We start from the raw sequence: 14,027 nt of genomic DNA on the forward strand, positions 1-14,027 counted from the left end.
TAGGCGGCAGAGTTTAGGAAGTGTTAAACAAAATCTTGAAAAAAAAAACAAAAAATTCAATACAAGTGTTACTTGCGGTTGACCACTCTAGTAACATCTAAGGAATATGTTTTGTTTCTCAGGGGCCCTTAGTACGGCCCTTAATTTCCTGCAATATGTTTTGTTTCTCAGGGGCCCTTAGTACGGCCCTTAATTTCCTGCAATATGTTTTGTTTCTCAGGGGCCCTTAGTACGGCCCTTAATTTCCTGCAATATGTTTTGTTTCTCAGGGGCCCTTAGTACGGCCCTTAATTTCCTGCAATATGTTTTGTTTCCCAGAGGCCCTTAGTACGGCCCTTAATTTCCTGCAATATGTTTTGTTTCTCAGGGGCCCTTAGTACGGCCCTTAATTTCCTGCAATATGTTTTGTTTCTCAGGAGCCCTTAGTACGGCCCTTAATTTCCTGCAATATGTTTTGTTTCTCAGGGGCCCTTAGTACGGCCCTTAATTTCCTGCAATATGTTTTGTTTCCCAGGGGCCCTTAGTACGGCCCTTAATTTCCTGCAATATGTTTTGTTTCTCAGGGGCCCTTAGTACGGCCCTTAATTTCCTGCAATATGTTTTGTTTCTCAGGGGCCCTTAGTACGGCCCTTAATTTCCTGCAATATGTTTTGTTTCTCAGGGGCCCTTAGTACGGCCCTTAATTTCCTGCAATATGTTTTGTTTCTCAGGGGCCCTTAGTACGGCCCTTAATTTCCTGCAATATGTTTTGTTTCCCAGGGGCCCTTAGTACGGCCCCAAATTTTCGGTGAAAGTTCAAAATCGAAAATCTCTACAATTACAACACGTCTAACTAGCAAAGGGACAAAGTTATGGTACTAAAAGGGTACATTATGGAGAACCCTATCAACCACTTCCTCTTCCACAAATACCCTTAATTGAGAAAAAAATGTTATGGACCACCATTAGTTCAATTAGTGTGAACATTTTTTAAGAGAATAAAAAGCACTTTGCGAACCTTGAAAGTGATAAGAAAAAATATAAAGGTACTCCAAATTTTTTTCTTATCTTGGACATCAATTAATCTGGCTAGTCTTTCAATTTGACCTTAGTTCGGATCAAAATATAAACATTTCTGTATAAATGATTTTCTACAATTAAAACAGTTCGGTAGACAGTTGTATAAGGGTTGATCGTCAGAAAGTGCACAAAAAAGCGTAACATTACAAAATTCTAGTGAGATAGAAGGTTTAATTTTGAAGGTTTTCTAAATCGTTCAAATTTCGAACCCCTATATCTCTCTTTCTATTGTTCAGAATTTAATGAATCTTATACCAAATTGAAGGGAAACGTTTGCTCTACAACTGATATAAATTGCGTTGTTTTAGTGATAATAGGAGATGAGATATAGGAGGTTTAATTTTGGAGGTTTTCTAAATCGTTCAAATTTCAAACCCCTATATCTCTCTCTCTATTCTTCAGAATTTAATGAATCTTATACCAAATTGAAGAGAAAAGTTTGCACTACAACTGATATAAATTGCGTTGTTTTAGTCATAATAGGAGACGAGATATAGGAGGTTTAATTTTGGAGGTTTTCTAAATCGTTGAAATTTCAAACCCCTGTATCTCTCTTTCTATTGTTCAGAATTTAATGATCTTATACCAAATTGAAGAGAAAAGTTTGCACTACAACTGATATAAATTGCGTTGTTTTAGTCATAATAGGAGACGAGATATAGGAGGTTTAATTTTGGAGGTTTTCTAAATCGTTCATATTTCAAACCCCTGTATCTCTCTTTCTATTCTTCAGAATTTAATGAATCTTATACCAAATTGAAGAGAAAAGTTTGCACTACAACTGATATAAATTGCATTGTTTTAGTCATAATAGGAGACGAGATATAGGAGGTTTAATTTTGAAGGTTTTCTAAATCGTTAAAATTTCAATCCCCTTTATCTCTCTTTCTATTGTTCAGAATTTAATGAATCTTATACCAAATTGAAGGGAAACGTTTGCTCTACAACTGATATAAATTGCGTTGTTTTAGTCATAATAGGAGATCAGATATAGGAGGTTTAATTTTGGAGGTTTTCTAAATCGTTCAAATTTCAAACCCCTATATCTCTCTTTCTATTCTTCAGAATTTAATGAATCTTATAGCAAATTGAAGAGGAAAGTTTGCTCTACAACTGATATAAATTGCGTTGTTTTAGTCATAATAGGAGATGAGATATAGGAGGTTTAATTTTGGATGTTTTTTAAATCGTTCAAATTTCAAACCCCTATATCTCTCTTTCTATTCTTCAGAATTTAATGAAACTTATACCAAATTGAAGAGAAAAGTTTGCTCTACAACTAGTTTGATCTACTGACAATGGAGTTCTCTTAAAACTGGACTCTCTAATAATAACTTGAAGCTTCACAGGAGATATTTCTGGTTCAATGGGGATCCAGAGAAAAAGGGGCATTTCCTGAGCAACACTAAATTTAGTGTGACATGATGCAGATAAGCTGGAATGCACGCAGGGAAGCCAAACTGCCCCACGCCCCCAATGGGAAGAGGAAGTCATGGGAAGTTTTCACATTAAATTTTGTTTTCAGGTGCCCCTGGCAATTCTGCTCGCAAAAATGGAAACCACATCCAAAACCTGGCAACTAATCGTTTTACCAGCTTTTGTGGCGATTATAATGTCAGCAGCTTGTTGTTATATAATTTTATACTATGATGAGAATCATAAAGGAAAAATTGTAATACCTAGTAAACTAAGAAATCGTAAAGTTTCTGTAGAAGAGGATGCAGTGGCAATCGAACCTGAGTTGAATAAATAATACGTGAATTCTTCATTGGTGGAAACGGAATTGGTTTCTAAATGTCAGCCTATATATTTGGTCGTAAAAGCCATTGATTCTTAAATTGTGTAACTTATGGAAACAATCAGAGTCGACAAAACCAAAAACTGCAGAGGAGTTGAAGGGATAGAGTCAGCTGACTCCCTGTCCTTATTATTAATTTCATGTCGAATGAAAAGAATTTATCAGAAAACATCATGTTTCACAGCATTTCTGTTCTACGTAAAAAGTTGCATGAGGTGTTTGTCTACAAAGCGAAAGGCGAAATAGTACCGTATTCTCCAGATCGTTGACTATTAAAAAGTAAAGTAGTTGCCTATTTTTTCAGGCGGGCTTCAGCTCTCAACTACCAAATTAGGTGTCGTAGACGGAGGCGACTAGCAAACATACTTTACTGGTAAATTTCTTTTATTAACCATTAAATAAAATCCAAGTAGGGAATCGAACCCACTAAATCAACAATACATCTTAGCTTTGCGGGTCTAGTCTATAACCGCTCAGCTAATGGGGCGCCTTACAAGATTAAAACCATCAAATAAAATCCAAGGTTTAGACTGGGGAATCGTACCCACTAAATCAACAATACATCTTAGCTTTGCGGGTCTAGTCTATAACCGCTCAGCTAATGGGGCGCCTTACAAGATTAAAACCATTAAATAAAATCCAAGGTTTAGACTAGAAATCGAACCCACTAAACCAACAATACATCTTAGCTTTGCGGGTCTTGCCTATAACCGCTCGGCTAATGGGGCGCCTTACAAGATTAAAACCATCAAATAAAATCCAAGGTTTAGACTGGGGAATCGAACCCACTAAACCAACAATACACCTTAGCTTTGCGGGTCTTGCCTATAACCGCTCGGCTAATGGGGCGCCTTACAAGATTAAAACCATCAAATAAAATCCAAGGTTTAGACTGGGGAATCGAACCCACTAAACCAACAATACATCTTAGCTTTGCGGGTCTAGCCTATAACCGCTCGGCTAATGGGGCGTCTTACAAGATTAAAACCATTAAATAAAATCCAAGTAGGGAATCGAACCCACTAAATCAACAATACATCTTAGCTTTGCGGGTCTAGTCTATAACCGCTCAGCTAATGGGGCGCCTTACAAGATTAAAACCATCAAATAAAATCCAAGGTTTAGACTGGGGAATCGAACCCACTAAACCAACAATACACCTTAGCTTTGCGGGTCTAGTCTATAACCGCTCAGCTAATGGGGCGCCTTACAAGATTAAAACCATTAAATAAAATCCAAGGCTTAAGACTGGGGAATCGAACCCACTAAACCAACAATACATCTTAGCTTTGCGGGTCTAGCCTATAACCGCTCGGCTAATGGGCCGTCTTACAAGATTAAAACCATTAAATAAAATCCAAGGCCTAAGACTGGGGAATCGAACCCACTAAACCAACAATACATCTTAGCTTTGAGGGTCTAGCCTATAACCGCTCAGCTACCGTGGCACCTTCCCCAGATCTTTGACTATTAAATATATTTGAAAAATTACGCTTCAATGGGTTCCTTCGAAAATATAATATTCAGCAATAAAGTACCAGTATTCCGTATCCAACAAGCTACTTCTGTCTCAGTATTGTTGACGTAACAATGTCCAATTTCCTGATTTCTTCTCTTTTTTGGGCGAATCAGCCAATTCCCGTTGCGCGAAACACGGGCACCTTTTCTTTCCCATAACAAAAAAAAAATGGTCACATGTTTCAGTTGTCACGATCAATCGGATTGCTACCAAAATAATTCATCGATCTCTGGATGTTCAAGAGCGGTTCAGATATTTTAATATCCTTTGTAAGGAAAAAACTTACATCCTGCTGTCGTCTGCAGGATTAGATTTCAGCCATCGCGTTCTCCTTTTTATTGTGTTAACAGTTGCTCCTAAGTATTTGAAGGAATCCACCATCTTGGGTGATATAAGAGAATCAATCGTTTTAATATTTTTGAAAAATGTGTAGATTTTTAGATTTTGAAAGGCGGGACGGGACCGCAGCTACAAGAGACTTATTGTGCCTTCCCCTTAAGTCTAATAGATGAAACCTTCCCTTCTAAAAAGGTTGAGGACTTTCCCTATCAATTCCTTCTGCGCTACTATCTCCCCTGGTCTCAAAAGTTCCAAAGAAAGCCGCTCGATTGCAACATAATCGAATAACAGGTGATGGGCCGTCTCCTTCTCCTCTTCCTCACACAATCTGCACACAACGGTTCCGAGCTAATATGCCCCACCTTGTGCAGGTGCTTCCTGAACCTGCCGTACCCCTGTGAATAGGCCTGTAACCAGGGTAATCTGATTCCTGCCCAAGCCCAGGAGTCTCTTTGGTTCTGTGTTTACACACCAAGGGCATGGACACTCTTGCCGTGTTTGACCCCAGGAAGCATCACCCAGTTCTTTTCCTGTTCTCTCCAGATCCAATCTCTGAGAGCCTCACGAACTGCACCCTTGGTGATCGCCAGGACAGGTTCTGGGTGAAAAATGGGTAAGTTAGAACCTTGATAATTCTAGTAAGCTCAAAGTCGTGTGAGGGTTAAAACCAATTTTTTTTTAAGTCGTCATTTTGCCTGATGATTTCGAAAAAGGAAGTCATATTAATTCCTTCCATTGAATACAAAAAAAAAAACCGGAAATGATCCCCCAACTGAGGCACAGTATAATTATCAAAAAAGCTTTATAAAATATTTAGGACAGTTATGCGGTTATCCAGAGAGACATGCAATCCTTTGCTCATTTTAATTTATTATTTATTAATTTAATTTAATTTTCCTAAAAGCTTATGGATAGCATTAATATTTGGCAGACCATCGTGACAGACCCATGCGACATCCGCGTTCTACAAATTCCCCAAAGTGTTACATCGCCAACATGTATCAAATTATGCTCCAGAACTCTCCCCCCCCCCCCCCATTAAATTAGGATAATCCCACTTTGAGAGCGGAGCAAAGTTACCCTATCATACTTTCTGATGTAAATAATCAATTTTCAAGCTGCTTTTTATGGAAAGTATCCAATCAATTGCATTTTTGTGGAGGTCTAAAGAATTGGAATTGTAAAAAAGAGGTACATATGTTACTTTAGAGTGCCGAAACTTCTGGATTTTTAAATTTGTAAATAAATCTTTTAGACATTTATTTTCTTTTTTAATCAAATTATTTTATAGGTGTAAATAATGTTTATGTTTTATATGTAAATAAAGTGCGATTAACAACGTGGAATCAATTTAACCCATTTCTTTGATCACGATCTTCTTGCTGTTGTTTTTTCTTGTAGGAACGACATCAATCTAAAAAAGATAAGTATAATTATCGTAAGAATTAAATATGGTTGAGATATTCGAAGAATATTAATGAGTTACAATCGTAAGAAAATGAAGTAAGAGAAAGTTGTGTGATTGTTCACTAGAGTATTCTCTTTTGCTTCTTAAAATGACAGAATGTTTGGATAACTCTGCTCTTTAGAGTAAATATTGGTTCTCGCAGTATTTCAATCGGCAAAGAATTGGCAAACCCAGCACTGTGACTGCCGCAAAGATGGAGAAAGGCAAAGGTTAGATTTGACATTGTGTGTGAGAGAGAGAGATAGATGGAAAACGTGACTGGGCACTCGATCGCAGGATTTTGCTTCTTGCGTCATCTCCCAGACCCTAGACATTTTGGAGATTATATTTTAATCAGATAGGATAGAGGAAAGTTTGCCTTGAGATGATAACTTTGTGGATTTGAACATAGATTTGATGTGTTGAGCATTTGAAGACCTGGTGGTCTTCAGTAGAAGTAGGAGAGGAATCCTACCCGGTAAGTGCTGGGGGGGGGGGGGTGATTTGGCTGCATCTCGAGAGTCTACAGAATGAGCAGCCAAAAAAAAAAAGCTTGAAGGTGGTGACTACAAGAAATAATAGAAGTTACGTGATGCCTTAATGTTTTGTAGAGATGGAACACTCCAAGAACCAAAAGAATTCGGTCATGCAAGAATCAGGGCGGCCATGTGTTGTACGCAGCCCTGCTTTTTTGTGCTAAGAAGCGGAAATCCGTCAAGGGGCAAACACATCACATGTAAAGTACTTACAACCAGGGATGAGTTTCGTTTTTTTTGTAAAACTTAGCAACCGTAGAACTTACAACAAATCTTCTACAGCAGTGATGGTGAACCTATGACCCGCGCAAGCTTTTTCACTGACCCACACAATTGCTAGGCAACCATTTGTTTGTTTACGCAGGTCCACAAGGTCGTTGTGACTCCGGTTGAAAGCTTTATGCGATTCCGGAGGTTGATTTAGATTTTCTAATTGTGTGGATTAGATTAGATAATAGATGGGACGGGACCTTACGCCCCACGGCACCGCAGCCACAAAAGACTTATTGTGCCAGCCCCTTCTTAGTTCTAGTAAGCGAACCCTCCCCTCCTAAAGAGGTTGAGGACTTTCCCTACTAGTTCTTTTTGCGCTACTATCTCCTTCGGCCTCAACGTTACAAAGGTTTCATAGCGCAAACGCTCGATTGCAACGCAATCGAACAACAGGCGTTTCCTCCTCTTCCTAACATAATCTGCAAAACGACTCCGAGCTGATAAGCCCCACCTTGCGCAGATGCTTCTTGAACCTACCGTGCCCCGTGTATAGGCCTGTAATCAGAGTAATCTGATTTCCGCCTAAACACAGGGTCTCTTTGGTTCTTTGCTTACACAGCCAAGGAATTGTGTGGATAATTTATATTCTATATGTATTTTTTTTTTTCAATCACGCATTGACACAAAAGCAATTTAAATGCTATCTATAACCTTTAGTTTGATCATTACAGTTCTAAAAAACGCAAATGACGACAAATGCTTTTGTAGTATTTGAAATAAAGCAAAAAAGTGTTTACAAAATATCGAAATAAAATGTATAATTTTACTCATATTTTGTTTAATACAAAAAAATCGACAACCCGAAGCCAAATAACCATATTTAGATTTTTCTTCAGATAAAACACACTTTTGTAAGGTTTTGTTCAGGTTATGTTTGTAAAAAAGTGACTTCCATAGCACCTTGTTTCGTCCCGTTTTACCCAGTTAAGCCAACTGAATTTTTAAAGATGTTTAGTTTTGAAAATATTCAGTTTAAAATTGTTTAAACTTAACTCTTGTGCATTAGTGACCCAAGAGCTAGTACTAAAAAAAAAAAAAAATGAACAAAATTTGACCCTCGCCTCAAAAAGTTGAGCCGTCCCTGTTCTGCAGTTTTCTAGAAAAATTAACAGGATTTATTTTGTACATATTTGTTCAGTATTTCAAAGAGCCACTGAAAATTTAGAATTGGCTTGAGATCAGTACTTCCTTTTACCAAGCGTTAAGAAACTGTAAAAATTACAATTTAGTAAATTAGTGAAGGAAATAGATGAAACTGAATAGTTATTTATTCTGCTGTCTTGAAATATTTTAACACGAATGTCAGGTGAAATTATAAACCCATCCTAAGCCACCGAAAGATGGGCTTGTAATGATGTGGTTGAAACTCTCTCTGTGTGTGGTATACTACTGATGGACTGGCTGCGTGTTGGTAAGCAAAACCGCCCGCCATGTTCCTTCTATATCCCACAGATACATCCGGTCCGCACAACCAGCCGGAACTTGTTTACTCAACCATACATTTCAGTTACTACACACGCACATACACTCACCAAAAATCCATTTTCATCTGCTGAGAAAAGTAATTTATCCTGTTAGGACGTGGTATTTGGAGGGGGGAGTTAACTCAATATCCCACCACTTTGGTTTGTCTGTGTGTTCGTATGTTCTTACGTAGATATTTCATTGCAAGATCGGTCTTCTCCAATATATGTAGAAGTCTGAGATTCTATGGCTATTTAAGTAAGTTTTTTATTATTTAGACGTAGTATTTTTTTTTTTAACGAAACTGATCAATCCTCTGATGATATATAAAGATTCGAAACCCTGTCAGGGAAACAATAATCATGCGTGATGTGAAGCAACCATATTAGATAATTTAATTATAAATTTAATTTGGGCCAAAAATTCTTGAAGACGATCAGCGCCATATTACAATAAGATTTTGGTGAAGACGTCAACTGGTGGTGAACGAAGCAGCTAATGGCGCGGGAAATGGTTGAATGCTTGCAAAAACATAAAGGACGTTTCCACTGAGTAGGGGCATAACTGTTCACAAGGTAGCAGCACAATGCAAGCTACCAATTTCTTAACTACGCCTCCTCAATTTGAGTATAATGTAACTTCTTTTTTTTTAAGATGTTATCCCATAACTCATTGCTGTGTTTTTTTGATTAAGTTTCAAGTGCATGTAGAGTTGATGATTGGTGCTTTATTGATCATTTAAAGTTCAAAAAAAGAAATCATAATGAAACGATGTTTGAATAACCTTGCTTTCCACTAAGCGCTCACAACGATCAAAATGTACCTTCAGCCGTCGTTCCACATGACGACCGCGGTCGTAGTGGTCTTGGCGAAAACGACACTAATGACATTATTTTCGCTCACGAGAAGCTCACAGCGCCCACCCACCTTAAGAGCTGGGTCGAAGAGGGGCGTTCAGAAATTTGGCGCAATTTTTAAAAGAAAAGATGGCGCCCGAAAAACTTATATCAGGTAAATGAAAGTATTATCTCATGTAAATAATTGAATGTGTTTCTTGAAAGTCTAAAAAAAATAATGACATGAAAAATTACTTGTCCCTTTAAATACTAAATCACTGAATAACGACCAATTACACTTTGATAGTTAATAACACGTTGCTAAGTTATTGCGATTTTGTAAAATTGCATTCCACATTTCATCGGAACTACGAGGGTCGTTTGAAAAGTCCGTGCAAAAATAAAAACTACTTAATTTTTTGGGGTAAACCTTTTTTATTTTTCAACATAGTCTCCTTTTAGGCTTATACACTTCGTCCAACGCTGCTCTAGTTTGTTGATCCCTTCCTAATAATAGGATTTGTCCAAGTCTGAAAAATAGCCATTCGTTTCTGCAATCACCTCCTCGTTTGAATAAAATCTTTTTCCCGCCAGCCATTTCTTCATATTGGGGAACAAATAGTAGTCCGAGGGAGCCAAGTCTGGAGAATAGGGGGGATGTGAAACGAGTTGGAACCCTATTTCCATTAATTTTGCGACCATAACTGCTGAGGTATGAGCTGGTGCGTTGTCGTGATGGAAAAGGACTTTTTTGTGGGCCAATCGTGGGCGTTTTTCTTGCAGCTCGGTTTTCAAACGGTCCAATAACGATGAATAATATGCACCTGTAATAGTTTTACCCTTTTCCAGATAGTCGATGAGGATTATTCCTTGCGAATCCCAAAAGACAATCGCCATAATCTTTCCGGCCGAAGGAACGGTCTTCGCCTTTTTTGGCGCAGATTCCCCCTTGGTAACCCATTGTTTAGATTGTTCTTTGGTCTCAGGAGTGTAGTGATGTATCCATATTTCATCCACAGTGACGAAACGACGCTTAAAGTCCTGCGGTTTCTTCTGGAACAGCTGCAAACCGTCCTTGCAACACTTCACACGATTTCGTTTTTGGTCAAGCGTGAGCAATCGCGGCACCCATCTTGCGGATAGCTTTGTCATGTCCAAATGTTGATGCAAAATATTATGTACCCGTTCATTCGAGATGCCCACAGCACTAGCAATCTCACGCACCTTCACTCTTCTGTCATCCATCACCATATCATGGATTTTATCAATGATTTCTGGAGTAGTAACCTCAACAGGGCGTCCAAAACGTTCATCGTCACTTGTGCCCATATGGCCACTCCGAAAATTTTGAAACCACTTATAAACTGTTCTAATCGAAAGTGCAGAGTCACCATAATGTTTATCAAGCTTCTCTTTAGTCTCCTGAGGCGTTTTGCCTTTCATAAAGTAGTGCTTAATCAACACACGAAATTCTTTTTCGTCCATTTTTTGAAAATCACTCGACTTCCTCGATTCAAACTAATGCCAAACACAAAGAAATAGACCGATCTGGCTGAAACTTGGTGTGTGTTCTTCCAAGAGATGCTACTAACTAAACATAACCTCGATACGCGCCAGTGGTGCTATCTCTCTGACTTTGCACGGACTTTTCAAACGACCCTCGTAGATGAAGAACTTTCTAAAGCATTATTACGTTGCATTAATAAATATCCTACTGTTGCCACAAAAGACATTTTAATTTTTTTTAAACGTAAATTTTATAAATACTCCCCGAAAAAGTAATATAAAAATTTAATTATATATCTATATATATATATATTTAATATAAGTCAACTTTACCAATAATTAATAAAGTTTATTATAACTGCTTATAAACGGGGTTAAAATTTAAAAATAACCTCTTCAAGCTTCAGACTTATTTTCGAGGTAGCCATTTGTAATGTTTACATAAACGAGTAAAACGCCCAAATAGTCCATTCCACTTAGGTTTTCGATTGTAACGCTCGCAAGCAAGTGGTACGGGCAAAACCGCGCGGCCGTGAGCGTGATCGTTGTGATCTTGTACTTGAATGCAGTTTTACAATTTCAAGAAGAGAATATTTAATTAAAATAAGTGCCAATGATTACGCAATTAATTCTAGTTGTCTTTAAAAAAGCTGTTGAGCTAAAAACTTCTGTAACAATATTTTTTTTTTTTAATCTGATTGCTTGCCTCAAAATTCAGCGAACGCCTCTGAATAGAAATGAATGTTTTTTTTTAAGAAAAAAAAAGGTTTGAGGCAACCAGCTTTGGGTTTGTTTTGCCGGAGTGGAGGGGAAAAGAAGCTGCAGCGCAGCGATATTGTTTAAAATGTCGTAGCGATTCTCACTGCAGACGCTCTCTCTCTTTGAGTTAAGGGGGCCGACATAAATCTTTAGCTCTGGATGCTGCTCCCCTCGTGGTTACGCTACTGTAAATCCAGATAAAGTGATGGGCGCTGGGAGAGTGGGTGGTTTGGTTTTGTTGCGTTGTTCGGCCTCCCATCTCCTCTCTGTCTCGGCCAAGCCCATGTAGCACTGTCTCACTTCTCTTTGCTTTACTGGACCCGTCCCTGGACGACTACAAGAGAGAGAGAGAGAGAGATGATCCTAGTTCTGCCCTCGCGGCATTGGGAGCGCCTTCCCTTGGAACAACCCTACCCCCCAATATACCCTTTGGCTCTAAAACCAACAGCACTAAAGGGACTGCAGTATGCAGACCTTTGCTGATGTCCCTCTTGCTCCATCCCCTCCACACAATATGTACGTGACTAGAGTCGTTAAAATGCATGTCTCCTAACCCTTCCTCCTTACGTTCCTGAAACCCTTCCACACTCTTGTTCAGTAAACAGTTCCCGGTCCTTGTGACAAAACACTACGGCATTTCTCCATGCTGTTTGTGCGGGTATCCAGAAGTAACCCCCCCCCCCGGCTGCCCAAGATGGGCCGGCGTTCGTTGGTCACTTCGGTGAACACTAGTTTGTCTTCCATGGTGTTCCTCCTGTCTACCTTAACTCCATTAGTAATCCACACTACTCGAGACTACTCTAGATGGTTAGTCAAGTACGAGCGTTACACTCTACATGAAGCCGGCCGGCTATCATGCTAATATTGTTATCTTAACCATGTGCAACCTTCTGCCTCTGTCCCATCCAAACAGATATCTGAATTCTTCGTCCTCCTAGTTTTAAAATTCCCTTGTAATACCCGTTCTGTCTATCCGAAATTTATTATTAGGAACACCTCATTCTTTTCCCTCACCATTAGACTTACATGGCAATAACATTGAAACGGAACTCTTGATTCACTCTGGATTTCCAGAAAATGCAATTTAAAGAAAACCAAAGGAGAATTCCCGTAATTATTATTATTATTATTTCAAATGGGAAGGTGTGGTTTTTAATTCAGAAATAGATTCCTCTATTTTTTTTAAAGAAAAATTTACTCGAACGTTTTTTTTTTCTGTGAGCGATATTTTAGAAGTTATGAATGAAAACACGATTCTTATAAGAAATTTCAAAATGATAATATTATAACAGTTTTTTTAATTGAATAAGAAGAAAAGTACTATTTTATTATAAATTTTACTCCTCATTAATATTACAGATCATACTCGAAATGGCCTCCACCATTAGAGATGCATAGTCATGCACTTTCCTGCCAATTGTCCCTTACTGTCAAAAAAATAGATTCGGCTTTAATCGAGTTACAGGCATCTATTATTCTCTGCTTTAGTTCATCTACAGATGCAATTCCGGATTTGATTCTGATACACCTAGATTTCGAAATGCTTTTAGATAAGCAGAAATAAGAAAAAAAAAAAGTTATAAATAATCACCTTGTTTTTCAGGTATCCCCCAAGGAAATAGTCCATAGTTGACAAATCCGGAGAACGAGGTGGCCACTGAATCGCCGCCCGAGTCGATATGACACGCCCATCGAATTGCCTATCGAGAAATCTCTTCACATGCCTGATGGTGTTACATCGACACTGTGGGCGATTCTGCTGTACTAAAAAATACTATTTAAATTTGTTTTACTAATTTTTCCCCCATAAGTATTTAATAAGTAATAGAATAGTGCATTAAAAAATGATATCCTAAACATTTCAAAAATAAACAAGTTTTGAACATTATATTTCCGCTTTCATACTTCTAATGTAATGCAGAATCAAGAAAGTTAACGAAATATTTTCCTAAAGTAAAAGAAGGTAAAATCTAGATCATTGAATGAAAGTGAAAGAGCACCATTTTATGTACTAGATAACTGTCCTATTATTGGTGAGGGAGTGGCTTACGTTGTCATACGTCATCAGCTTCAGCCCGCCTACATCACACATCCCGTTCGCCAATGAGATTAGCCAATCGTTTTTGGTGATTATTTCTAGGAAAAATACTATTAAAATTTTTTTTACTAATTTTTCCCTCATAGGTATTTGATAATCTATCGAATAATACAATAAAAATTGATATCTTAAAAATGACCAAAATAAACAAGTTTTGAACATTATATTTCCGCTTTCATACTTCTAATGTAATGCAGAATCAAGAAAGTTAACGAAATATTTTCCTAAAGTAAAAGAAGGTAAAATCTAGATCATTGAATGAAAGTGAAGAGCACCATTTTATGTACTAGATAACTGTCCTATTATTGGTGAGGGAGTGGCTTACGTTGTCATACGTCATCAGCTTCAGCCCGCCTACATCACACATCCCGTTTGCCAATGAGATTAGCTAAT

At 38.0% G+C, this 14,027-nt stretch overlaps 1 protein-coding gene across 4 annotated transcripts in view; it reads left to right on the top strand.

The window, feature by feature from the left end:
• Positions 1–13,435, top strand: part of LOC141451803 (uncharacterized) — a 35,548-nt gene extending 22,113 nt beyond the window's left edge. For 3 of the 4 annotated variants that reach the window (XM_074123480.1, XM_074123479.1, XM_074123478.1), the window contains one exon: positions 2,585–3,985. In XM_074123480.1, the coding sequence (XP_073979581.1) occupies positions 2,585–2,812 (228 nt within the window). In that variant the 3' untranslated portion in view covers positions 2,813–3,985. Of the gene's footprint in view, positions 1–2,584; positions 3,986–13,139 lie in introns of those variants that run through there. The other variant, XM_074123481.1, reaches the window with a different exon arrangement.
• Positions 13,436–14,027: the final 592 nt, after the last annotated feature.

The sequence above is a fragment of the Rhodnius prolixus genome, unplaced genomic scaffold, assembly GCF_049639745.1.
Source record: "Rhodnius prolixus isolate KJV_2025 unplaced genomic scaffold, Rpr scaffold_14, whole genome shotgun sequence".
NCBI classification, from domain to species: domain Eukaryota; kingdom Metazoa; phylum Arthropoda; class Insecta; order Hemiptera; family Reduviidae; genus Rhodnius; species Rhodnius prolixus.